Source organism: Stomoxys calcitrans, chromosome 3 (genome assembly GCF_963082655.1).
Source record: "Stomoxys calcitrans chromosome 3, idStoCalc2.1, whole genome shotgun sequence".
In the NCBI taxonomy this organism is placed as follows: domain Eukaryota; kingdom Metazoa; phylum Arthropoda; class Insecta; order Diptera; family Muscidae; genus Stomoxys; species Stomoxys calcitrans.
The window spans coordinates 115,737,467-115,764,858 of NC_081554.1; the positions used below are offsets into that span (position 1 = coordinate 115,737,467).

The 27,392-nt window shown below is 39.3% G+C and overlaps 1 protein-coding gene across 1 annotated transcript; it reads right to left on the reverse strand.

The window, feature by feature from the left end:
* Positions 1-27,392, reverse strand: LOC106088593 (protein daughterless). Its single transcript, XM_013254184.2, has 2 exons — positions 26,319-27,392; positions 1-5,047 (listed from the first exon to the last, which is right to left on the reverse strand). The coding sequence occupies exon 2, from the start codon at positions 4,921-4,923 to the stop codon at positions 2,779-2,781; it is 2,145 nt and encodes a 714-aa protein (XP_013109638.2). The 5' UTR covers positions 4,924-5,047; positions 26,319-27,392; the 3' UTR covers positions 1-2,778.

Consider the following 27,392-nt stretch of genomic DNA (forward strand, 5'->3'; position numbering starts at 1 on the left):
TCTCTCTCTCTCTCTCTCTTTCTCAAAAAGGTTTCTGGTATTGTAAAAAAAATATGCGCAAAGAAATAAAAATCAAAAAAATAAAAATACGTATAAAAAATATTGTATATGAGCAATATGTCAATGTATAAAATTAAAAAAGACGACAATAAAATTAAACAATAATTACATTTAAATAAGATTGAATACAATTGTATAAAATTGTGCATTTATGTTTGTTAAACAATACTTAGGTCAAGTGAAAGGTAAAAAAAAAAAACTAAAATGACAGAAATAAAACAAATTATGCTATAAACGATATCTATGAGAATAGATGGCTTTTTATTTTGAACAATTTTTCACGATAGATGCCTTTCAAAACAAAAGAAAGAAATACACGTTAAAAAAGGATGCCACTTTGAAATGTTACTATAATACAAGAAATACATAATGGCATGACAAACCTTGGCTGGTTGAATTTTGTAATTTTATTTTCTTTTTTGCCTAAACTACATACAATTAGATGAAAATTCCAGGTAAAGCTGAGCGGGTATATACGTGTGTGTGTTTGTGTGTATTTTTGTGTTTGTGTTGCGTTAATGATAAAATTCTATATTTTATACATTTGCTTGTTTGCCACTTTCGCGGCAAAGCATGAGGGGAAAGGATAATTGTCTTTTTCTTCGGGTAGATGTGGAGTTTTCCACAAAACTCTTGATAATATCCTTTAGATGATTGGCAAATAAAAGACAATGCAAAGTCCTCGCCCAGTCCAATGGAGGCTAACCATTGCAATCAAGCCTGACTTTGTATTGCACATGTATTTAGTGACATTAACGTTAGAAGGAGGATATTACTAAAAGTTTTATTGCGATTTAATTTCGGATGCAGTTTTGGAAAGAGATTAATTGTTAAATTACAAAAATCTAACAAAAGAGCCCTTTTAGGTGAGTGTGGTGCGTTTGTCGCGTCTCGTTTGAGCCCTTCGATACTCATCATGACGCTGTGAAGATATTGTGTAAAGTTTGTGTTGTCTGTCTGTCGGTTTGGGGTGATTGGGGTGATTGGCTATACTTGGAATTCTCGTTGACCATTGATATCATTTGATGAAGGGAATAATAGTTGTTGTGGCGTTTATCAGATGGCGATAGGAGGGAGGTTGGGTTCGTGGAAAATTTCAAGGAGAGGAAGGAGACGGTTTCTTACGTGCTAATATCATCTTACAGGACTATCTCTTTTTTCAGTGTTTTATTTTAGCCGAATATACATAATATACTATTTATATATTTAATATGTATATATATAAACTATAAATATCTATGCATATATATATGTATATATATATATATACATATATATTTGTATATAATTTAACTTATCATTTGTGTATTTTATTTGTGTGTATGTGTGTGTGTGTGTGGGTGTGTGACGTGGTATATGTTTCGTTTTGCAAGGACCTACATTTCATTATCATTATATAAATAACAAACAATTCCGTTTAGTATGGCCCTTTCTAGGTTTTCCTTATTGGGAAAAGTGTTACTCAATCTCAGGAGATATAATTACTAACTGGCTGTTACGACGTTAATTTAACAAGGAACGCCGTTAAATTTGTCTATGATTACAATTGGCATCTGTTTATTATGATGATTTGCTTTTGATAGATTTCTGTATTGTTTCAATACTTGAAAATTATGGCAAACAATGGTGCACACATCTTCAAAATAGCCTTCACCGCCAAGATCCTATCAGCTCGTCCTAATTGTCAACGTATTGAGAAAAACAAAACTATAACAAACATTTGGGCCGTAGCAATATCTTAATGCCAAACTAGCACATACTGCGTGACACATAATAGCGATAGTTAGGCACCACAAAAAAAATTTAAAATATAAACAATACATATGACTGGGAGCCAGCTTTCAGTGAGCTGGAGCCCAAATACACGCACAGATTGCTCCACAAAACTAAAGAGTGTAAAATAATGGTAGATCGAATCAGCAAAATTTTTTGAAAATATTATAGACATTATTTTCTACAGAGTCTTGAGCAGACTTTTTAGTATAACTAAAAAACTGGAACGAAAATAAAGACGTCTTTATGATGGACATATGTTGGAAATTATTGCTGACCATCGCATGCTCGATCGGTTTACTTGACGTTGCACATTATGTAGAGAGCACATTACGAATCCAAAAATGTTGAGGATTTTACAAAAAGACTGGCAATTAAATTAATCTCACACACAAGAAACATAAAATGTAAATTTAAATAAGAAAGCTTTCTTGGACGTCTGTGTCTATTGGTAAAATATATATGTATATGTGTAACAAAAGGAGTATAAAACAGTAATGCTATCCTAAATCAAAAATCGTCCTTTAAGTGAAATCATTTTGTTAGTGCTATGTACAATTTGTGTGACACCAGGTTCGGGAATTTCTCAAGCAGCAATATTCTACTATGTGGGGAGGAAAAGCGTAGGGAAGGAAATCACATTATTATGCAGGCCTACAATTGATGTTGCTGATGGTGTATATGCAGATGTGATGGCTGAGTTGGTGGCGGCGGTGGTGGATGGGTGAGTTGCTGTAGTGTAGTCGGCATGACTCCAGACTGGGTTTGGGGGTGACGTCGTCGAAACAAAGTCAGATTGCTCATCAGGTGCTGTTCCAGATCAGATCCGGATGTGGACTGATGTCGGTGCTGCGGAGTCAGCTGCTGGTGACTGGCTTGATGTGCGGCGGCGATATCTGTTGGCAGATGGGAAGTGGGCGGATCGTTGTGACTGCTGTGCGCCTGCTATTGTGAGTGGGGCGCAGGATTGTGACTTTGTAAATGGGGTGGCAGCTGCACACCTGCCTGTTGGGTTTGCAAGGGCGGCTGGCCCACTGGCGGGAGGCCGCTTTGGCCTGTCGGTGGTAGTTGTGGTGGTGGAGGTTGTCCATACACCCCTGGGGGAGGTTGCGGTAGCATATGATGTTGGGCCGCAAGCTTTGGACCATCTTCGGCCTTCTCCTCTTCTCTTCGCTTAAGACATGCCGCTTTCGGGTTTAGGTTGCGTTCTCTTACCTGTTGTTCCAGTGTCATGATAACTTCAACGGCCATGTTAAGAATTCCTAATTTTGTTTGCGGTTTATCGGATTTAAGGTGTGTCATACACATTCGTCCAAGTTCCTTAAGCGCTTCGTTGATGTCACGGATACGTATGCGCTCTCGAGCATTATTTGCCTGACGTCTCTCTTTTTCACGCATCGCTTTAACGGCAGGCTCCGCATCGTCATCATCATCCGCCGATGAGCAATATCGACGTGGACGTTTCGCACCTTTTCCTGATAGTGGTGCCTGGCCATGTTGTGATCCTTCCATGGAGCTACTTGGCTTCGTGTCCGTTGCATCGATCATGTTGTTAAGTGCTGATGTAGAAGGTCCTCCACTAGCTGCCGCTGCAGCATTTGCGGCAGACTCTTTTCGTTTCTTGCCCTTAGTTGCGCCTGTTGCTGTCGTTCCAGATACTGTAGACGACGTTCGTTCCATTTTTATTTGCGGTGCAAGTCCTCCTACGCCTCCCACATTTTGCACGGACGACGGACCCGCCGACATTACGTCGTGTGTTGTGTTTAGCACTGAAGGACCAGCACCAGTCGAAACCATACCGTGTCCGGACGGAGATGTTGGCACAAATGACGACAGTCCGTCGATATTGTCCATTGCAGAGAGCGCCGCACCTACACCACTTAATAGCTCGGGTTCACAGTGGTTACGTAGCACATTAAGAGCATCGTCGAGACGCTCTTCCATACGAGCACCTTGAAAAACCGCAGCCATTGAATGAAGGTTTGATGGGACCATGTCGGGTGCATAACTTCCACTAGCACCTCCACCTACATTGCTACTACTGTTGGGACCTGCACCGTTTAGAACGGGGTGACCCCATCCAGAACCGGATGGTCCCGAGGAGGCAACACTGCTTTTATCGACCAACATGGACTGGCCAACGAGACCACTTTGAGTAAGTGGAGGAGGAGAATTCACAGGTGTTGATGGATTTGAACTGAAGCTGCTAATAGACTGATCTGCTGGTGTCGATGACATGTACATATGTTGCCGCAAGCCACTATTCGGACCATTTGATCCAGGAACACCGGTTACACTCGACGCAGAATTTCCCTTCGGACCAATATTAACACCGACACCAGGAACTCCAACTCCGCCCACTGAAAAGGCATCATTTTGAATAGCGGGACTGTGCTGTGGAGCATGATGGCCACCCAAGGCATGATGCCCTGGGTGTGGTCCCGGCGTGGACATTGAACTGTGTGGAGTGCTGTGTGGTTGTGGTGAGTTGTATATAGCGGGAGAGTGCGCAGCTTGATTTCCTCCAATCGGCTGGATACTGTTTGTGCTGTTAGGGCGAAAAGAGCTCATTGGCGGCAAAGAAGTTGGTGCTGGGCTATGCATGCCCACATGACCGGGGTCCATTTGTAAGCCCATGGGAGCATTTGGTCCCATGTGATGTGCATCGGGATCATGATGTTGTTGCGGTCCACCCAAATGATGCCCACTAATAGGACCATTGTTCTGATAAGCAGACTGTGCGCCGTATCCACCACCGACACTCACTGACGAGTTGTACCAACCGCCACTTCCACCAGCGCTGCCACCATTGCCAATACCAGCGTCAAAGTACTGATCTACTGGTGGTCCTCCAGAAAAACGCACGCCACTGCTTGCTGCTCCTTCATGCATAGGATTGAAATCATCAGTCCCATACATGCCATTCTCCATACCCCCGAGACCACCATATGCAGAAGGATAGCCACCATTACGATCAACAGGTCCACCGACATTAGCACCACCGCCAGCTGGCTGCTTGTTTGCTATTTTATTAAAGCAGTTTTGAAAGACTTCATACAAGTGCATGGGTTCATCATCGCTGGTGGCCATGTTGGATATGTGCTCACGGCAAAAATTGTTACTTCGTGCAGATCCAAGTATGAATGGCACTGGCAAATGCCAATTTGTTTCTGTAAACCAACGTCTTTCCAATAAGCTTCGTCTTACACTGTGACTGGAAAAAATAGAAAAAAAATTGGAAAAAATAAAATTAATTGGTGATATAGAAACAATTTTTCAGTTTATAGGTTAGGTTAGGTTGGAAAGAGGGTAATCCGCCCATGCCACTATGGACGTACACCTAAGCAAGTAATCGGTTTGTTTTGCGCTCTAAATGCTAAAAAGTAACCTGCAAAAAAAAATCTAAATCAGGAAATTCGTGCTACTTACAAATCCCTAATTGTCTTCTATACCACGCCGCTAAGCTGCCTCATATCTGGCATTGTGTACCCACCTAAGTGCCGGTGTCTTTTGGGCGCGAAAATCGGGCAATGACATAAGAATGACAATTCCGCCTTCAGGACCGTATTATGGTCTAAAACAGATCTCAGTCCCTGGGTTCTCAATGTAGTCCCCCACGTTAAAATGTCTCCTCATTCAGCATCAGTAATATTGTAGGTTTATTATAGTGGTCACCCAAAGGAGTGGCGATAAAATGGCCCCCTGTGGAGTGCCCTATGCCATTTTTCCCTTATATTTACGCCATTTTTCTCTTGTATTTACACACGTTGAAGAAAAACTTTTATAGAAAATTTGTCTTCAGTCCATCTAGAATATTCGAAGCTATCATATGTTTTCTTTTTCTTTAAAATGTTAAATTGTCATTTTTATTTTCATTTTCTCTGATATGCAATAGGTTATGGGCGTCTTAAAAGAATCTCATGGGATACCGCAGTTTAACGGCTTGTTGTTGCTGTAGCAGTTTGTTGCGTTCTATCTTTCGTCTCATTGTTTCTGTGGAATGTCAAAATCCAGGTACTCTGCGACTAAGATGGGTCGGGTCCAGAGGGATCCGCTGCGCCTTTTTTAACTCACTAATATCTGTTTAGAGTGCAGACACTTCGCCTTGAATGTGGATATCGAATTCGTGCCACTGTAGTATATGTCCGCCTACGACTCTGAACGCATGCGTTCAAATCCGTGCGAGAACATCGGAAAAAATTAAAGCGGTGGTCACCCCCTCCTAATGCTGGTGAAATTGGCGAGGTACCATGCCATGCATGGTCATGTAAAAATTCTTCTTTTTCCAAAGAGGTGTCGCACTGCGGCACGTCGTTCGGACTCGGCTATAAAAAAAGGTCCCTTATCATTGAGTTAAACCTTGATTCGGAAAGCACTCATTGATGTGTGAGAAATTTGCCCCTGATTTGTTCCTGGGCAAATTGTTATTCTACTCTCAAATGCCTTTCTTTTGACTCCTATATTAACGTATTCGTAAATATTTCCGGATAAGGGGGTATTTCGGGGGTAGGGTGGCCAACCAGACACTTGGCTCTCAAAGTATATATAAGCTTCATAATCGGTATCAATTTCGTACTCTTCTCCCAAATAGCTTTTATAAAGGGTGATTTTTTAAGAGCTATAGGAAAGTTTAAAAAACACACATTAATCTGCATTTGAATCGATAGTACGGTACATAGAATTTAATGAAGATTACTTCATGCAAATGTTGACCGTGACGGCGCCTGAAATGGTCCATCCGCTTAGTCCAATTTTGGCAGACTCTTTTAAACATTTCGGCCGGTATCTCACGAATAAATGCTTCAATGTTGTCTTCCAATGCCTCAATTGAGGCGAGCTTGTCTGTGTAGACATAAGGTTTCACATAGCCCACAAAAAATAGCCTTAAGGTGTTAAATCGCACAATCTAGGCGGCCAATTGACCGGCTCCAAACGTGAAATCAAATGTTTACCAAACTCGCCTCTCAATAAGTCCATTGGTACGCGTACTGTGTGGAATGTAACAACGTCTTGTTGAACCATCATGCCATGCAAGTCAAGCTCTTGCATTTTAAGCAAACAAAAGTTGGATATCATCTCACGGTAGCGCTCACCATTCATTCACAGTTACGTTAAGATTCGCATCATTTTTGAAGAAGTACGGTCCAATGATAAACCGCACCAAACTGCGACATTTTCTGGATGCATTGGTGGCTATTGCAATGCTTTTGGATTATCTTCACTCCAAAATCGACAATTCTGCTTATTTGCGTACCCATTGATCCAAAAATGAGCTTTGACCATAAAATGGAAGAAGAATTAAATAAAACAAGTAAAAGTGTGCTAAGTTCGGCCGGGCCGAATACTGGAACCCACCACTATGGATCCTGCTAAAATATGGGAGCTAAATCTGGCTATAGACTGATTTGGATCGTGCTTGGCGCAGTTGTTGAGAGTCACAACAGAACACTATGTGCAAAATTTCAGCTAAGTCGGACAAAAATTGTAACTTGCAAGGGCTTAATAATTCAATTCGGTTTGTATGGGAGCTATATCAGGTTATAGACCGTTTTGGACGGTACTTGACACAGTTGTTGGAAGTTATAATAGAACACAATGTTCAAAATTTCAACCAAATCGGATGAAAATTGAGGCTTCCAGGGCCTCAAGAATTCAAATCGGGAGATCGGTTTATATGGGAGCTACAGCAGTTTCTCGGCCGATTTGAACCTTACTTGGCACAGTTGTTGGAAGTCATAACAGAACACTATGTTGAAAATTTTAGCCAAATCGGATGAAATTTGTAGCTTCTAGGGGCTCAAGAAATCAAATTGGGAGATCGGTTTATATGGAAGCTATATCAGGTTCTTGACCGATTTGAAGCGTACTTGGCGCAGTTGTTGGAAATCATAACAGAACGCTTTGCAAAATTTGAGCCAAATCGGACAAAGATTGTGGGTTTCATGGACTCAAGAAGTCAAATCGGGAGATCGATTTTTATGGGAGCTATATCAGGTTATGGACCGATTCAGACCATACTGGGTACAGTTGCTGGAAGTCATAACAGAACACTATGTCCAAAATGTCAGCCAAATCGGACAAATATTGTGGCTTCCGTGGCCTGAGGAGTCAAATCGGGATATCGGTTTATATAGGTCTAGATCCAAATCTGACCCTTACGACCTACATCAATATAAAGTATCTGTTCAAATTTTCAAAGTTCAAGAATCAGAATGCCGAGACGATTAAGAATATATATACTTTATCGGGGCCTAGATCAATATTTCTAGGTGTTACCAACGGAATGACTAGAATAGTATACCCCCATACTAAGGTGGTGGGTATAAAAATTACATAATTTTCCTAACATGTTTAGAGAATTTAAAGGTAAATAATAAATAAAACAAGTAAAAGCTTGCTAAGTTCGACCGGGCCGAATCCTAGGAACCCAAAAAATATAGGAGATATATCTGGTTATAGACCGATTTAGACTGTACTTGGTGCAGTTGTTGAGAGTCATAACAGAATATTATACGCAAAACTTCAGCCAAGTGGGACAATAATTGGGGCTTGTAAGTGCTCAAGAAGTCAAATCGGTTTGTATAGGAGCTATATCAGGTTATAGACCAATTTGGACGGTACTTGGTACAGTTGTGGCTTCCAGGGGCTTAAGAAGTCAAATCGGGAGATCCTCAAATAGCTCCATCAATATTAAGTATCTGTGCAAAATTTCAAGTGGCTGATTTCGACAGACGGAAGGACATGGCTAGATCGAATCAGAATTTCGAGTCGACCCTGAATATATATACTTTATGGGGTCCCAGATCAATATTTCGAGGTATTACAAACGGAATTACTAAATTAGTATACCTAATTCTATTATATAGATTAACTTTGAAGAAATATTTGGCACGATGTCAAGAAAATCCGACTGAATTACACTGGCAGCACTTGAAAAGATTGTAAGGTACCTCAAGGGAACGATAACATATAAACTGCAATTTAAACCTAATGATGAAACAATAATTGGATTCGTGGATGCTGACTGGGCTTCAGATGCAACTGATAGAAAATCTGTCGTGTAGTAAAAAGCAGCAGACAGTTGCAAGTTCATCCAACGAAGCGGAGTACGTTGCATTAAGCTTGGCAAACACAGAAGCTATATGGTGGAAAGGTCTGTTGGAAAAACTTGATGCTATTAGAAATGATCAACCAGTTACAATATTTGGAGACAACCGTTTGGAGACAAATAAATTAAGCCACCCTAGCATATCGATATAAAGCACCATTTCGTAAGAAATAATGTTGCTGCTGGTAAAATAGAGCTGTAATCAATTAGTACTAAGGATCAACTGGCTGACACATTTACTAAGGCAAAAGATCAAAAACGATTTAAAACACTAACAGAACTTATTGGTCTATCCGATTGGGAGGGTGTATTGAAGAGCATGCTTGTATTGTACTGTGGTACTTGTATTGTATTATGTATAATCCCGGCACGGGATAGCTGTGAGCACCACACAGGCTGAACATTGAGGTCCGATCTGTGTGGTGGTCATTGCTGTCACGAGAAGCTTAGCTGCGAGCTACCGGTCGCGTCCACAGGTTGCGGATACTGGAATGCTCCCTATGGAATAGCTGCAACGGCAGTCGCGGACAATCAGCGGTTTCGAGCGGAGTGTCTCAGTGAAATGTCATGCAGCACCGGCTCTTGCACAAATACTGAGTGCCTATGGTGCTCTATATGAAAAGGCAGGTTATTGGCGACTTCAAATAACCAATGGCTACCCTGTTCCCGCGGCGTTCGGTACTTTGGGCCGGAACGCCACCTTCATATGAAAATGTGACTACAACAGCAACAACAACAACCCACAAAACCACCAAAATAACAGGTTTAAATAGATTTCATAAGGTCATTGTAGCCGTAGATAGCTAACAAGTGAATGCTTACAAATGGCTCAGATAGGAAGATTGTGATTAGAGCTCAATCACCACATAAAATTTTGCACATGTCACTTTTATGGTGATATATTTGAATATTTTTCATTCGATATGCTCTTTTGAAGCTGTAGAAGCCACAATTTTGGTTCGATCGATTTACAAAATGTGTCATGAAGTGCTATTCTTGACGTCTTAACATGTGTGAAAAATTTCATCAAAATCCGACTATATTTCACCCGAAGTGGCCTTTTAAGCCTCTAGTATCCACACTTTTGGTCCGATCTTTACAAAATTTAGCATGAGCTACAATATTTCGTCGTCGTCCCTGTTCGTTGGGCTGTGATGGGTCTCTCGCCCCAGCACTGCCTGATTTTTTAGTATTATGATCTTTGCTCATCCCAGTCTTCCCAATATTTAAGGGCCAAATTTCTCCTATCTGAAATGGAATTAGAACCTTTTAAGCATTAAGGATGACTCACTCCTAGGATACGGTTTTCCTGCATTTCGAATAAAAATTGTCTTGTGTCCCTTCAGGTATACGGGGGTTGCCTTTTTAATTTCGGGATTGGACAATCGTTGTGTTGCAAGGCAACCCTCGTATGTATTGGGTTGCCCAAAAAGTAATTGCGGATTTTTCATATAGTCGGCGTTGACAAATTTTTTCACAGCTTGTGACTCTGTAATTGCATTCTTTCTTCTGTCAGTTATCAGCAATTACTTTTTGGGCAACCCAATATATGACATACCGATGATAGCAGAGTATATCTTCATACACCAAAGAACTCTTAGTTATTATTGGGTTGCCCAAAAAGTAATTGCGGATTTTTTAATAGAAAGTAAATGCATTTTTAATAAAACTTAGAATGAATTTTAATCAAATATATAATTGCCATTTTGTTCGATAACCTTTTGCCATCTTCCTGGCAAATTTAGTATTCCACGCTCATACAACTTCTGGCCTTTATCTGCAAAAAACTGAACCAAGTGCGATTTTATAGCCTCATCATTGCCGAAAGTTTTACCATATAAAGAGTTCCGCAAAGATCGAAATAAATGGTAGCCTGATGGTGCAAGGTCAGGGCTATATGGTGGATGCATCAAAAGTTCCCAGCCAAGCTCACTCAGTTTTTGGCGAGTGGCCAAAGATGTGTGCGGTCTAGCGTTGTCCTGGTGGAATATGACACCTTTACGATTGACCAATTCTGGTCGCTTCTCCTTGATGGCTGTATTCAATTTGTCCAATTGTTGACAGTAAACATCCGAATTAATCGTTTGGTTCCTTGGAAGCAGCTCAAAATATACCACACCCTTCCAATCCCAACAAACAGACAGCATAACCTTCTTTTGGTGGATATCAGCCTTTGAAGTGTTTTGAGCTGGTTCACCATGCTTGGACCATGATCGTTTTCGACTAACATTGTTGTAAACAATCCATTTTTCATCTCCATTTATGATTCGTTTTAAAAACGGATCGAATTCATTGCGTTTAAGGTGCATATTACAAGCGTTGATTCGGTTTGTTAAATGGATTTCTTTCAATACATGTGGTACCCAAATATCAAGCTTTTTCACCAGTCCAAGACTTTTTATGTGATAATGAACGGTTGATTGTGGTATATTTAACTTCTCTCCTATCTCACGCTCAGTTACATGACGATCCAATTCGATTAATGCTTTGATTTGGTCATCATCAACTTCATTTGGCCGACCTGAAAAATCCGCAATTACTTTTTGGGCAACCCAATAGTTATTTAACCTATTATAGAACACTTTGTAAAATAGAAACATTATTTGCTTTAATTTCTCTGCTAAAATAATTGGATACAAGGCGTATTTATATACGCCTTGATTGGATACATAATTTTGTAAAAGAAAATTATTCATTCTGAATTCTATCGTTAAATAAACTCTTTCATCCGTTCAGAGGAAATCAAGTCTAGTGTAAGGAAAGTGAATGGACAACTCTATCTGATTTGGAGATACAAATTGGAACTCTTGCTGATAAAGGAGGATTTGTGGGAAATAGTATCCAAATAAGACCTGGAAATCCAAAGATGTAAAAGCTCGTGTAACAATAGGCCTTATGGTCAAAGATTCTCCATTGGTTCATCTTCGTAATTTGAATACTGCTCATCAGTATGGGGAATCATTGAGAAAAGTTTACGAAAAGGCATCTTTATCAAACACGGTAATGTTTTTGAAGAAATTGTGTCGTATGCAACTGAAGAATGGTCAATATATGGAAGCACACATTTCTGAAATGCTTGAACCATTTGCAAGTTGCGTTTTTATTGGGAAGCTTGCCGAATGAATAATTACTGCTCTTGAAGTTCGAGGTGATAAATAAATCAACAAATTTTATTGATGCGGTAAGATGGTACTATCTGTTGCGAAAATGGTTCAAAAGGGTTGCAGGTTACATTCAAAGGAAAGCGATGTGAAGTTTCCTATGAAGAAATATTTTACCAGTAGCTCACTTGGAAAACAGTTTATACATTATGCAACAAACTACCTGCAGAACAGGTTACCATCTAAATCAATTGGTAAGACGCCCTTCGAACTCTGGTACTCTAAACACCATCAGTGGAACACATTAAAACAATTGGCTGTGAAGTTTATTACCATGTCAATAAGAAATTTCGATAAAAGTTTGACAATGTAGCAAAGAAAGGAATATTGATTGGATTTTCTAATGAATCAAAAGCATATCGAATTTTGGAAACAGATACAATTAAAATAAAACGGCTGAGTGAGTCTGATGAAGATTCTTCATTTTCAAGTAACACCTCAGTAGAAGAAAATTCAGCAAGTGACCAAACAGTTTTACAAGATGAAGAAACATAAAGGGTGATTTTTTTGAGGTTAGGATTTTCATGCATTAGTATTTGACAGATCACGTGGGATTTCAGACATGGTGTCAAAGAGAAAGATGCTCAGTATGCTTTGACATTTCATCATGAATAGACTTACTAACGAGCAACGCTTGCAAACCATTGAATTTTATTACCAAAATCAGTGTTCGGTTCGAAATGTGTTCAGCGATGAGGCTCATTTCTGGTTGAATGGCTACGTAAATAAGCAAAATTGCCGCATTTGGAGTGAAGAGCAACCAGAAGCCGTTCAAGAACTGCCCATGCATCCCGAAAAATGCACTGTTTGGTGTGGTTTGTACGCTGGTGGAATCATTGGACCGTATTTTTTCAAAGATGCTGTTGGACGCAACGTTACGGTGAATGAACACATTTCGAACCGAACACTGATTTTGGTAATAAAATTCAATGATTTGCAAGCGTTGCTCGTTAGTAAGTCTATTCATGATGAAATGTCAAAGCATACTGAGCATCTTTCTCTTTGACACCATGTCTGAAATCCCACGTGATCTGTCAAATACTAATGCATGAAAATCCTAACCTCAAAAAAATCACCCTTTATATCCGACGATATACAAGAGCGAACAAAGGAAAGGAACAAAGAAAAAACGTGCAACAAAGTATCCATATTTGAGCCAACTACTTACAAGGAAGCAATTTAGTGTCCCGAAGATGAAAAAATGGCTTCATGCCATGGAAGATGAAATACAAGCAATGTATAGAAATAACACTTGGGAACTGATGGAATTGCCCAAAGGAAGAAAAACAGTTGGATGCTAATGGGTCTACAAAGTAAAGACTCAACCAGATGGAAGTTGCAAATATAAAGCGCGTCTTGTAGCAAAACGTTTCTCGCCAGGACTACAGGCCAGGACTACAATGAAGTTTTTGCACCGGTGGTGAGGCAGTCGACATTCAGGTTGTTGTTATCAGTCGCGTCTTACAAAAATAAGCTGATTCCCCACATCGACATAAAAACAGCATTTTGCAATGGAGACTTAGACAACGAATTCTACTTTAAACAACCTAAAGACAATGGTTTATCCAAGAAACCAAACATGGTATGTAAGTTAAATAAGTCTATATATGGTCTTAAACAGTCAGCTAGCTAGCTAGATGTTGGAATCATAAACTAAATGATTTCCTCATAAGTTTAGGAGTCACAAGGGGAAATGCTGACTGCTGCCTCTACACGAAGGTTGAGAATGATGACATTCTATATTTGCTCATATACGTTGACGATATACATGTTTCTACAAAAAAGTAATTTCCAAAACATTCAGGTTAAATGAGAATGGTAATTGTTTTAATACACCAACAAGATTACATCAACAAAATTTTAAAAGATTATGATATGGCAAATTCAAAACCCAAAAGCTATCAAACAAGAAGATGTATTGGAATCTGTTTGTATAGACGAGTAATAGGATCACTTTTATATCTAGCAAATAATACCAGGCCAGATATTACTGTCGCAGTTTCCATTCTCAGCCGCAATGTGTCATATCCAACGGAAGCAGACTGGACTGAAATTGAAAGGATCTTTAAATATCTGAATGGGACCAAACATCTGAAGCCTAATGTATTGTAAATTGTAGAAACATGCAACTAATTGTATATGCTGATGCAGATTTTGCAGTCGACGTTAATGGTTGAAAATCCACATTCTTTGGCTTTCGTCTTTTGCAAACCTGTTTAGAGCACCACCTTGGCGATCGTTGTTTGACTCTTGGTTTGCTTCAAGAATATAAGTCGTTTCGGGACGTTCGTGATCAGCTTGACCATCATAACAACTTTCTACTCGGACATACAAGGGACAGGGCTGTTAATCGGAGGCACAAATTCTGCAATGTTTTCCAAAGGCTAAAGCTAACGTATCGATGATCAGAGAAGCTGTTGTAATCCAAGACTTTTCAGTCCTATATTCTTCCGCTGATATTCTGATGATGAAAACGCATTTTCCACTGGATGCGACGGGACTCACAGAGGCACCGGAACCTTCGAACAATGAGGTTGATCAAAGGCTAATCTTTACGAAATTTAATGTAAAGGAAGCCTTAAGGAAAGTATTATCCAGAAGTGGTACTCTCCCCACTAATGCTTGCGACACCACTTCAAATAGAAATCTTCTACGAACAGACGTCGCTCAGAGTCACGCATTTCAGACTCGGCTCTAAAAAAGATCCCCTATTTATTGTGCTAAATCTTGAATATTCATAGAAATATTTTTATTTCCAACTATTCAAACTCATTGGGGTAATTCTTACTTCATCTTCAGTTGTAGCAAATCGAAATAGTGATCCTGTATATATGTTGATCGTTCTGGGTTGGTTTAGCTTCAGTTCGTCTACCAAAATCTTGAAACACGAGTAAGGCTGCCGAAGATTTTGAATAAATAATTAAATTTTATGTATCTCTTGATGACTTTTTAAGTCTTTTGGCAGGGTTTACCTAAGAAGGTCAAGTCACTTGCCCAAAAATAAAATAATTGTTGCGGTATGGTATGTTGTGTGATGATGGACAAAGCTGATGTGTTGTGATAGTGACTGATGGCGAAGGTTAGTGATACCTCGGGAACAGAAGAAGGAGGGCAACTTCTAGTTCCTACTGTTTAACCATCCAGATCGTTTAAAAAATTTTAACAACTTGCGAATGTTCACATCCGCTAAATCAGACAGGTTCTCAACGAAATGATAACCTAAAGTGGAACTCCTTTTTAATGCCAGCGCGGGACAAACACACAGAAGGTATTTTATAGTCTCTTCGTCTTCGATGTCCTTACACCTTCTGCAAAAGTCGTTACAGGCAACCTTCAGTCTGTCAGCATGTTTTCCTATTAGACAGTGACCTGTCATGACGGACACAACGACTGAGACGCCTGTAATAGACACTCACAGCCCTCTTTTTGTGACCATCTATCAATCGTTGTCTTTCGGGCCTGGTCCTAAAAACTTATCTTACATGTCGCTAGAGGCATACCCACAGATTCCAGTTTCCCTGGAATTTGTAAGATAGGTAGGTACAATTCCCTGGGATCTCTATTGTCCGGCACCCAGAACAGGTGATTTTTTAAATGTTCAGCCACCTCGTTGATAGATCTGCAACAGTCAAGAGCGGTTTTTGTGTTCAAAAATACGTTCTCCAGGGCTGCCTGGCTGTCTGAGAATATATTTATCCCAATCGTCGTTATGACATTATATCTTTGCCATTCCACCACTTCCTTAATGGCAAGGATCTCCTTTTCTATATGACCAGTTCTAGATCTTTAGAGTACACCCCAAAGCCCATCTGGACGTCTAGTTTCGAACCATCCGAATAGAAGTTTAACTTCTAACTTCTATTACCAGGGATATCGTAGTTCCAATCGGTTCTATCAGGAAAAGTGGCACAGTATTTTTTATCAAAAAGCGGTTCAGATAGGGTGTAATCCACACTGCCTGGAACATCCTACATTGTATCAAGGATAACACATTGTCCGTAACCGCCACATGACCTAGGAGCAAGCTCCCTTAGCCTCACGGCAGTGGTCGCAGCAATTCGTCTACCACAATGTCCAGAGGCATTAGATGTATCACTAAATTCAATGCATAACATGGTGTCGTTCTCAGTGCAGCCGTGATGCACCAACAAGCCATCTTTTGAAGTGCCGTCCACCAGACCAGAACACCGTATAGCTTTATAGGTCTGACAAATGCAGTATATATCCAATGCATGACGCGAGGTCTAAACCCCCAACTTTTGCCAATGGCTCTCTTGCAGGTGTATAGGGCAAGAGTTGCCCTTCTTGTCCTTTCTAAAATGTTGGATTTGGAGTTCAATTTCCTGTCTAGCAAAACACCCAGTGTTTTGCGCTTTCTCCTCCCAAGGAGACAGGTTCCACTGAAAGCAATCTCTTGCTCAAAAATACTACTTCTGACTTGAACGGATTTACACCTAGACCACTTTCGGTAGCCCACTTCGCTGTTGCACGTAGAGCTTCCTGAAGTATATCTCTTAGTGTGCTGGAAAACTTTACCCTAACAGCAATTGCCCCGTCATCAGCAAACGTGACCACTTTTACACCTTTTTCTTCCAAAGACAATAATATATTGTTAATGGCTATATTCCAAAGTAGAGGAAACAGTACACCTACTTGAGGTGTTCATCTGCTGACCCATCTTTATAGATCCACAGATCCCAAGCCTGCCGTAATGCATCTTTTAGTAAGAAAGTTTATTAATAACTTAATTAATAAACTTTCTTACAGTAGAGTTGATGACTAGAAACTCCAACTCTTTCATGATTGACCTAGGTTTTACATCATTGAAAGCACCTTCAATGTCAAGAAATGCTATCATTGTATATTCCTCGATAACGAGAGATCCCTCTTTTTAGAGTTGTAAAGGACTTTTTCAGTACATTTGCTTTTACTATATGCATGCTGCTGCCGCGACAGGCGAGCTCCAGGGATATTTTTCAATATAAAGGATGACAGACTAATAGGACGAAAATCTTTCGCATTCGCGTGGTAAGGTTTTCCTACTATCAGAATGAAAATTACCTATGTGTCCCTCCATCCCACAGTTATATTTGACATGCTGCTATACCCAGAGTATGTTTTCCTAAGCCAACAAAACAGTCTATCAGACACAGCTGGTAATTCAATCGGTGATACATCATCAGGGCAGGCGACTTAAAGTCGAAACTTTTTACCGCCCAAAGGATTTTCGGCTCAGACACAATTCCCCTAATGGCCTCCGAAGAATGCATATCAGTGATAACCTCTTCTGGCGCCACGTTGTCCGTTGGAGAATTTCCCGGGAAATGTGTATCAACGAGTAGTTCTTGTGTTTCTTCACCAAATATTGACCATACATTCTCTGAATTCTGAATATACCCCACCGTAATAAGTCTCGGTGACAGAATCTTCCTTGGCCTAGAGGCCGCAGATGTATCCTCCACGGAGCTGCTGCCTTTCTCTGCTCGCCCTTGTATTTTCTTAGCTCAGCTATATAAATGTCCCAACCCCTCTTTTGGATTTCGTTCTGTTGAATTGTATTTTGCAGTCCTTCCTTAGACCAACCAGCTCTGGGGTTCACCATGGCGGTCGCTGTTTGCCCCTTGGTTTCTCACTAGGACATGCTTACACAAGCAAGTCATTCAGGGACTTCGTGATTCGCTTGACCATTATGTCTATATCCTCCGCAGTTGCCACTTCCTTTTCGGGTCTAGAAGGGATAGACGTGCAGAATTTGTGCCGAAATTTCTTCTGTTTAGCCGAGGGACCACTTCCGCAGTATTTTCTTCAAGGTCATCAGAGTAGCTGTGGTCGTCCAAGACTTCCCAGTGGCATATTCTAGCGATTATATCTTCCGATACAAAGGTTGTTGTCGTAGCCACATATTCATTTGAAGGCGTCGAGGGCTCCTGTATGTGAGCAAACTCATTCCGATCGCCGCGAGAACAGGGTGGCCATTGGTTACTTAAAGGTGCCAATAAATCGCCTTGTCATATCGAGCATCATAGGCACTCAGTATTTGTGCAAGAGCCGGTGCCACCCGGCCTCTCACTGAGACTCTTCGCTCGATACCGCTGCATTTTCAGTCTCCTGCAATCTGCCAGACTTTAGCGATGTGGTCGATAGTTCTTCATGCAAGTGTTCAGCAACAACTGCTGAGTCGTCTTCTGATTCACCACCGCTTCTATAGACCTTCAGTTTCAACTTGTTGAATTCGTAGGATCCAACTCCTTCAGACTTGTTGAGGTCTGCGAGACAGCCAGAGTTTAGTACGAATAGTGTATGTCTCCGGCCACCATCAGCCTCATCCAATCTACCAATCTTCCTGTCGGTGGTTGAAAGATTCGAATTGCACAAGATCCATTTCAATTGAACGTTGATCCCCGAAGACAATTAGTCTGTATCGAGAATTCCGCAAGAACAGTAAAGTATACCGATGACAGTCCATTGACTATCCCACTCCAATTATTCATAGGCATGCAACTCTGTTCTTCTACCTTGTCGACGTGTCCCTTGTTGTCGTGCGTTTATTTTTTACAACTTTTGACGTGGATTAACTCAACAACAGTGCTATAATGATGACTTCTTCTGATCCCCTTGTCCTGATTGCTGATTTTTACCGCTGTTGTCACCCCAAATATTGGTGAATCAGATTTATTCACGGGGGAAAGAATGTTGTTGCTTTGTTAACTTTATATTACCTTGTCATACTATACTTTGGGTCTATACAAAACATACACACATAATATAAACATAGCAACCATAGACTTTAAGTGACTTTTGTAATTCAATTGTTATACATTTTTTGTTCAGTTGTTATAATAAACTTCGAAAATCAACAACAAGTGCATCGATGAACTTAATTCAATTTTTGGCGATGAAGCTCCATCAAGGACCAGTGTTTACCAATGGTATGGTGAATTCAACCGAGGTCGTAGTTCACTCCAAGACGAATTTCGTGAAGGTCGTCCAAAATCAGTTGTTGTTCCAAAAACCATTGATGCTGTGCACCAACTGATATTGCAAGATTGTCATGTGACCTATCGTGAGATTGAGATAACCTTAGACACTAGTGGGACCAGCATATATATTCAATATTGCATGAACATTTGACCGTCAAAAAATTTGTTCGCGTTGGATCCCACACCATTTGTAAATCGCTCAAAAACAGGCTCGTGTCAATTGGTCGAAAGAAGCACGTCTATGGCATCGTGACAGGTGATGAATCGTGGATTTACGAGTGTGAGGCCGAAAGTAAACAGCCGTCGACTGTGTGGTTGTTTCAAGATGAGGCAAATCTAACAAAAGTTGCTCGCGCACGAAGCACTTCCAAGTAAATGATCGCCTATTTTTTCGGAACAACTGGACATATCACAACCGTGCCACTAGAACAGCGCAGAACAGTCAATTCTGAGTGGTACACAACCATTTATTTGCCAATTATCTTCCAAGAAATCAGGAAAACCCACCGCCGAAGACGGATCACTCTTCATAGCGGCAATGCGAGCTCTCACACATCGCCTGAAACAACTTCATTTTTGAGCACTTTGATGAGTCACGCATAGTCTTGACTTGCCACCGAATGACTTCTTTTTGTTCCCGAATAATGACTTCTTTTTGCTCGACACCTAAAGAAGCGGTTGGTGCGTTTAGAAAGCATGTTTTGGAGATACCTCAATCAGATTGGTAAAAGTGCTTCGAAAATTGGTTCAAATGGTTGCAAAAGTGTATAGATCTAATGGAAAATATTTTGAAAAACAATAAGGTGATTTTCGATCATCAATATTTGTTTTTGTTCTCTAATCCTGAAATGTAAAAGGAAACCTATAACAACCGTAACATCATGGTCCACCATTTCTAATATTTTCAAAAACACGATAGTTTATGTTAAGTAGATATTCCTATACACAGTTATGTGCGAAATAATAAAGACAGCACCCAGACGGAAATATTTGATTATAATGCGTGAAAAACGAGAGTTAGATCAATGGCTAACAAAAATTTGTTGATGCATATTCTCTGCAAAAACAATCCCGTTAAGGAAATGTCAAACATGTTAACAAAAGGCTCTTGTACAGTTGTAAAGTCTTATAAACCACCTTCATCAAATTTTGCACAATGTCTTCTTCTATGACACCCACTATGTGTATGGAATTTGGTCGAAACCTTAACAAACTCACTTTTAATTCCATTGTGATACCGCAGTAGCGACAGACAAAGACCTCTTGTGGGATTCGAACCCACGAATATCAACTGATTAAGTTAAGCTTCCTTGGTACTCGTAGTTTTGGCTCAACTACAACCGTCTTCTATAGAACTTGTATTGACATGTCCAGCCACTTCTACTCGACTCACAGCCAGATCACGATGGACACATCCCACCCATGCTGCAAAGTTCCTAGATTTGGATATAAAGGATAAAACACAACCCAACAACATTGAGACCATGTGGAATTTAAGGCTTAAGGTATAGGGAAATAGATTACAGGTTACATTACTAGTACACGGCATACGGTTTAGTAACATTTTACTCAATGTCTAGGACGGAACAAGCCACATAATGGGACTTTACTTGTTTAATGCTTTGAGTCTGAAATTTATAGTGTAAGTGATCGTAAGTTCGGCATGTACCAGTAGCTGGCAAAAATATTCCCTGGTCTCCTCGTGAACAAAAATATTTTAGATAAAAAATAATTTTTAAAGTGGTAAAGGACAATTAAAAAATTATTTAAAACATTTTTTTTTTAATTTTTTTTATTCGATGGGACCATAAACATTTTCATTAGTCGACAGTTGAGTGACGGTGGGAAAATGATTCTTCTGTGCTGTTCATAAATCGAATTGATTGATTGTTGTTGTTGTTGCCTCATTTTCATGTGGAGGCGGCTGCCGTTGCAGCTATTCTGTATGGAGCATTCTTAAGTTAAGCTAAGCTTCTCGTGACAGCAATGAACACCACACTGACGAACCTCAATGTTCCAGACTGTTTGGTTCTCACAACTATCCCGAGCCGGGAATCAAATTGGTAGAACGGTTTATTAGGAAGATATATAAATATGTTGTCCGATGTAGCCTATTTTCGAAATTAAGCTGCCTATGGATGATAGATAATCTGTCCTACTTTGGAGTCCTTTTTGTCCCCCTATGAATCTCAATCTCCGGGTTCGAATCCTGACGAGAAAACCCCAAATAAATTTCCCTTATCTGATATTGTCACGCTGCAGACTCTTAAAATTAAGAGCTGAAACTATGTATAGACAATTTTTTAGCCTCAGTCAGTCTTAGTTCGATTATAGAGGCCGTTTTTCGAACTACATATACGATCACACGGTGGAAAAAATTTACTTTGTATGTATGGTATGTATATGTGGGTTGACTCCAGGGACACAAATCTGAAGTCCGTTTTTGGGACAAAGGCAGGACCAGTGGCGGGATAGGTATCATCCCTGCAATTAAATTGCATTGGTCTGCGGGGCAAGATCGACGAGATAGTAGATTTTGAGTCGGAAGAATATATTGGTTGCAGCGATATAGGAGACAAAACTTACCAACATCTGTAGCTTGCACAGTTGTCACGGATACATTGTGCTACGTAAGACTCAAAAGTGACTCATCAACTACTGATGACCGTCGATTTTGTTATATAGCAAGAGGAACTAAATCTGACTGTAATTTGCTCCACTATTTGCAAACGATTGTTGCAAAAAATGTAAGAATGGTACCATTTCTGACCAAGAAGTATACAGTTGCACGCTATAAGTTCATTAAAGGACATATCGATTGGGCGATAGACAAATGGGGAACCAAACTGTCGACCGACGCATGTAAATGAATTTTATTATTATTTGGTGGAACAGGGTCTACAAAGACGTCTGCCGACCAACCGAACACATAATATAAATCACAATTTACAAAAAAAAGCTAAACATGGTGGGTCAAAAGTATTGATACATTGAAGCCTTTTATACTACGGTATTCAGCTGTGTTTTAAATAATAGGATTGCTCCCACTTCATATCAACACACAAATTAAATGATAATCTATGTGTATTTAGAAGGATATGTAAGAAGTAAAATTATAAATGTAAGTATTATATCGATATAAATATCAAACTATTGACGCCATTGTTTTCTTGTTTGGATTTTGAATTGCCTTCTTCAAAAAAAAAATAGTAGTATGAATGATTTCTTATAAAATTAAATAAAATAAAAGAAAACTAAATATAGGAAAGTGGATATAAAGCTGTCTCAATAGTAGCTAATAAGTTTTAAACAATAATTTCTGCAATAGTGGGAAGTAGAAAGCACTATTCCAAAGAAACGCGAGAATTAGACTAAAACAACTAAATATAATCAAAATACCATGAAAAGTATATATATACATATATATAATGAGATAAATTGTAGGATACTTTGCCCAAATGAGTGCAAACGACTCATTTTACAAAAAAATAAAACCTAAAAACTCAAAGTCAACGTAAAGCATCGACTATTGATGAATGTCGATTTTGTGATATAGCGTAAACCCTACCGTGTCTTCAAAAAAGAATTAAAAAGGGACCAAATGCCCACGGTACGTGGTAAAATTATTCGTGGACGATTGTTGGAAAACAAATTATTCACAAAAAGCCCAAGAATGGTACCATTGCTGGCCAAGAAGTATACAGTTGCACAAACAGTAAAGATCGCTAAGCGACATATCGATTTGCCGATGAAAAATTGAGGAATATACTGTGGACCGACGAATGTAAAATAATAAAAATTGTATTATTTAGTGGAATGTTTAGACCCTCTATACAGAGCTTTTCATTCTGCGGTATGGGTCCAAAACTAAAGTAAGAGGTAAGCAATGCTAGATTAAGCAGATTAGAATATCCCTCTGAAATTGGTATACCAAAATATAATGATCGAAGAAATACTAATAGATAATTGGCAACAGGTTGTTTCAAGTTAATGGGGTTCATTTTAACCCGCGAACTGCCCAGTCTCCTGAGAGAGGGGAGATATTGAAATTGTGTAACATAGAGCTGACTGCCAAATACGGAAGAGTTATGGAATCCAGTTTGTAAAGCCTGGCAAAAAAAAAAACCGTTTAAAACTATCCCAGGATCATTCTGTTAAGAGATATCATGCTTCATAGAGGTTCCGAAGTCGTCGAAAAAGATTTAACTTATTATTAATTAATTTTCAACTTTTGTGCCATTTGCTTTAAAAGTATTTCGGGAGAAAAATTTACATTTAATTTATTGTTAAAAAATTTTAATAAAAAATGCGTTAACAAAAAAATAAAATATTGCTTTTTGGAGGAGCACACCCCTACTATTATGAACACACACGGTCCGATCTGTGTGGCTGCTGTCACGAGAAGCTTAGATACGAGCTACCGGGCGCTTCCACAGGTTGCGAATACTGGAATGCTCCCTATGGAGTAGCTGCAACGGCAGTCGCGTACAATCAGCGATATCGAGCGGAGAGTTTCAGTGATAGTTCGGGTGGAACCGGTTCTTGCACAAATACTGAGTGCCTATGATGCTCGATATGACAAGGCGAGTAATTGGTGCATTTAAATAACCAATGGTCACCTTGTTCCCGCGGCGAAACGAGCTTGCTCAGGTGCAGGAGCTTGACGAGTAGCGCCACCTCCACATGACAATGTGGCTACAACAATAACAACAACAATATTAAAAACAACTGAATACATGTACAAATCCCAAGATATAATTATGTCTTAGGCCAGATATAGTTATACATAGCATATCAGGCAATTTTACCTGAAGCCAGATATCTTTGGATCTGACCATACCAATTTTTTTTACTCGGTTTACTAAAAATGCGTGTACACCGAATTGTGTCTGTCAGAATAACAAACGTGTGGCAAAGTACCATCATACGATTCCAAAACCAAAAAAAGAACAAACATTCATAATGTAGTTTAATTGTTTTAATCAAATCAATTGGTCAAAAAATTTTACTCATTTCTGCTACAGATGTTTAAGTTTTGAAATGTACAGCCCAATTCTGTTAAACTTCCAGGGAATTAATTTCTCCCTCGAATCAAATCCTTATATTCTAATTGAATGGGGAGACGAAAAATTTGGGAGACAGGATTTCGAATTTTCGAAAACCGCTGTTTTGCTTCATCTGTTTTATCTTCGCCAAACATTTGACTATTATTTCTTGGAAAAAAGATCATAAAAAAGAAAATTATGCAAACATAACTTAAAATAGTTTAAAAAAGTTTACAAACATGTTTAGTGTTGTTTTGTAATGTTTGTTTTACTTTTTGTATTTTAATAGTGCACAATTATGGCCTACAGCTTGTCACGACATTTCTGTGTTGTGATAACAACTTTCTGCCTTCATCCAACAATTGTTGCTTCCAGCGTGGTCTGGTGAACAGACAAACAGATGAATTGTGTCGTGTTGTCCTGGTTGCCTGCGGGGCAAACATCCTGCACTTTGGCGTTTTACCATGCCAAAGGAGGTTAAGGTGGTTGTATCTACCGGATCGTTCTTGGGCACAACTACTTCAGTGAGTAGTTTAGAGGTTTGCGTCTACTTTGTCGACATATACGCTGTGGTGGTGTGCCAGATACGCTGCTTTATCTAAAGGCCTACTTTTTAGGAGCTAAAACTTCGAAGATCCAATCGACATTTCTGAGCGGCGACCGCTTTTTCTTGGTTTTTGGGACGACTGCTGGACGTAGTACTACCGAAAAGCGACTTTTGGATATTTTCCTACTCTTGTGGAGTAAATGCTGCCAAAGTTGCAAATTTGATAATGAGCATTCCATTAAGGAACAGACAGAAGACTTTTTGCATATCAATGAGTGCTGTCCTCATAGCGGACCTCTCGTTATACATATGAGTCTAAGGATTTTAAAATATGAACCACATATTTAGATAACTAAGTATATTCGTATACCAATTTCAGAATACTTTTTTATTGCCAATAAAACTGAAAAATTTATTCAAATCTTCCATAGTGGGTACATGACATTTAAACCAGGAGAACCTAAACACATTTTTACTCGTTTTTGATGAAACGGTGGTGTCATTTTTATAAAAACAATTAAATTCCCTGGGAGATACTTCCATTTTCGAAATTTGTTAAGAATAAGGAAAAGGGAGTAGGGAAAAACTCCTAGGGAATTGTTATTCAGAATAGGGCTGGTAATGGAAATAAAATGAAAATCGCACAAAAACCGCAGAATAAAGCCATCGGAACAGCCCCATGTATGTATATGGCGAACATTGGAAAATGGTGCCGAATAATGGTAAAAAAAATCATAGATTTTAGGTAATTGAAAATTTCAAAAAACAAATAAAACAAATTTTTATTTTTGGTTAATACATTTAAACAAAGCAAAATTTCGAATACCAGGAAGGCGGATATAAAAGGCAAAATCCTTAAATTTCGCAACTGGCATCTAACAATATTCCACAAATCACTAAATGCCACAAGCACAGTGTAAGTATGGTTTCATCATTCTGACAAATCGTGTATCAAACTAAAAAAGGTTCAAACACTCCAGAGTAAATCGAAAAGATGTAGAATGCAATTCGCAAATCACATTCATGATTGCACAATTTGAACCGTGTGAGATTTATTTTGTTTTTAATGCGAATCCTTTAGCAGCTATTAGTAGGGGCGGCGTACGACGTCCCGGGGAGACCTTATAGCACAACAAACATACTGAAAATGTTGCTAACAAAAGAAAAACCAGTAGAACCAGAAATGGGAGGCAGGTAAAATGCAAAGGAAAACAGATAAAAAAAAACTTGTTGCTAACAAAAACAGTCGATAATTGTTACCTTATGTGGGGATGCAAAAGAAATTAATCTGAAATCGCTTTTTAATGCGAAAGAGAAATACAGTTTGTGTAAATTGAAATAATAAACGTTTTAAATTAAGAAGCATCAGAAAGACGAGTGAATTAAACAAATCAAAATATCATCAAATCTGCTATCGATGATGCAGATTTAAGATTACACGGTTTACAACAAATAAACACAAACACAGCAGACAAAAGAACGAGGAAAAAATTCACTCATATGCAGCGCAAAGCAGCATATACACAAACACACACCATTTACAAGCAAACACATTGGCACATACTCGAGTCGCTTGTTCAACCCAGTGCAGCAGCACAGCGAACCATCAAGAAAGAAGTAAAGTAAGAAAGGAACAAAACTTACGTTGAAGAGAGGGAAAGAGAAGAGGTGCAGCGCCCTCGTTTCGTTTATTCAACTGCCGCTAGCTCGTACGTAAAAATGCAGCACCACACCACTTCGCCTCCCTCAACAAACCGATGACACTTCTGGCTTTGAGGACGAAGTTCAGCAGCAAAAGAGGATAGGTTGAAATCGGTAGCTTCTTCTCAATGGGCCGACACTACCCTCAGGTACCACTTCTCTTTCATAAATTAAGGTGAAAAGTTCTTCTTGTTTCCTGATTTTCTTTATATTTTATTGTACTTTCTGTTGTTTTGTTTAACTCTCCGTCGTTGTTTCTTTTTCAGTGTGAAACTGAAACCAAAGCAAGTCGTGGTCGTTGTCGTCGCCTTCACTCGCTCCGTTGCTTTTCCTTATTACCACATTGCCATTAGATTTTCTCGGCTATACGATGACGATCACACACGATTAAGTTATGTTGGGGTCTTTTATTTTGTGTATTTTTGTTTGCTGTATTCGTTCTATAGTTTATTCGTTGCCAGCGTTAGAGATTTTGGGCCTCTCTCCTGGTATATATAAGTGGTACACTTTTGGCTAACAAGCTGCTAAGCCTGTATTTTCTTAGCTGACCACAACTTGTTATATTTTAACTCTTCATCAGCTTCTTCGAGGTTGCTATTACTTTTTCACTTTTCTTTAGGTGGTCAGGCCAGCCAGTCAGCCCAGCACTACTCATCTGCTGCTTCTTATTTTACACTATTCACTCACGCTATACTCAGAAAATAAGCAACAAAACCAACGAATCCAAATCGCTCACACTACTACTACAGACACTTCACCACACTTTATCAACTGTGTTTATGGGAACGACTTTTCACGAAAATTTTATATGCTTTTAAAACAACTTCAATTGCACAATTACGTAATGTTTTATATTTCCACACATTTTCCAAACGGGTTTCTTGTGATTACTTGCAGTTTTGGCCAAAAAATTATTAGATTTATGGTAAAATTTCTTAAAATTGTTGCAATGAAAATTCTCCTGTTTCGTGAAATTGTAAACTATGACAAAGAGTAGTAGGCGAGAAAGGGGAAGAG

What these genes read in the sequence shown, in the direction of transcription:
- LOC106088593 (XM_013254184.2), bottom strand. Translation starts at nt 4,923, where the DNA reads ATGGCCACCAGCGATGATGAACCCATGCACTTGTATGAAGTCTTTCAA.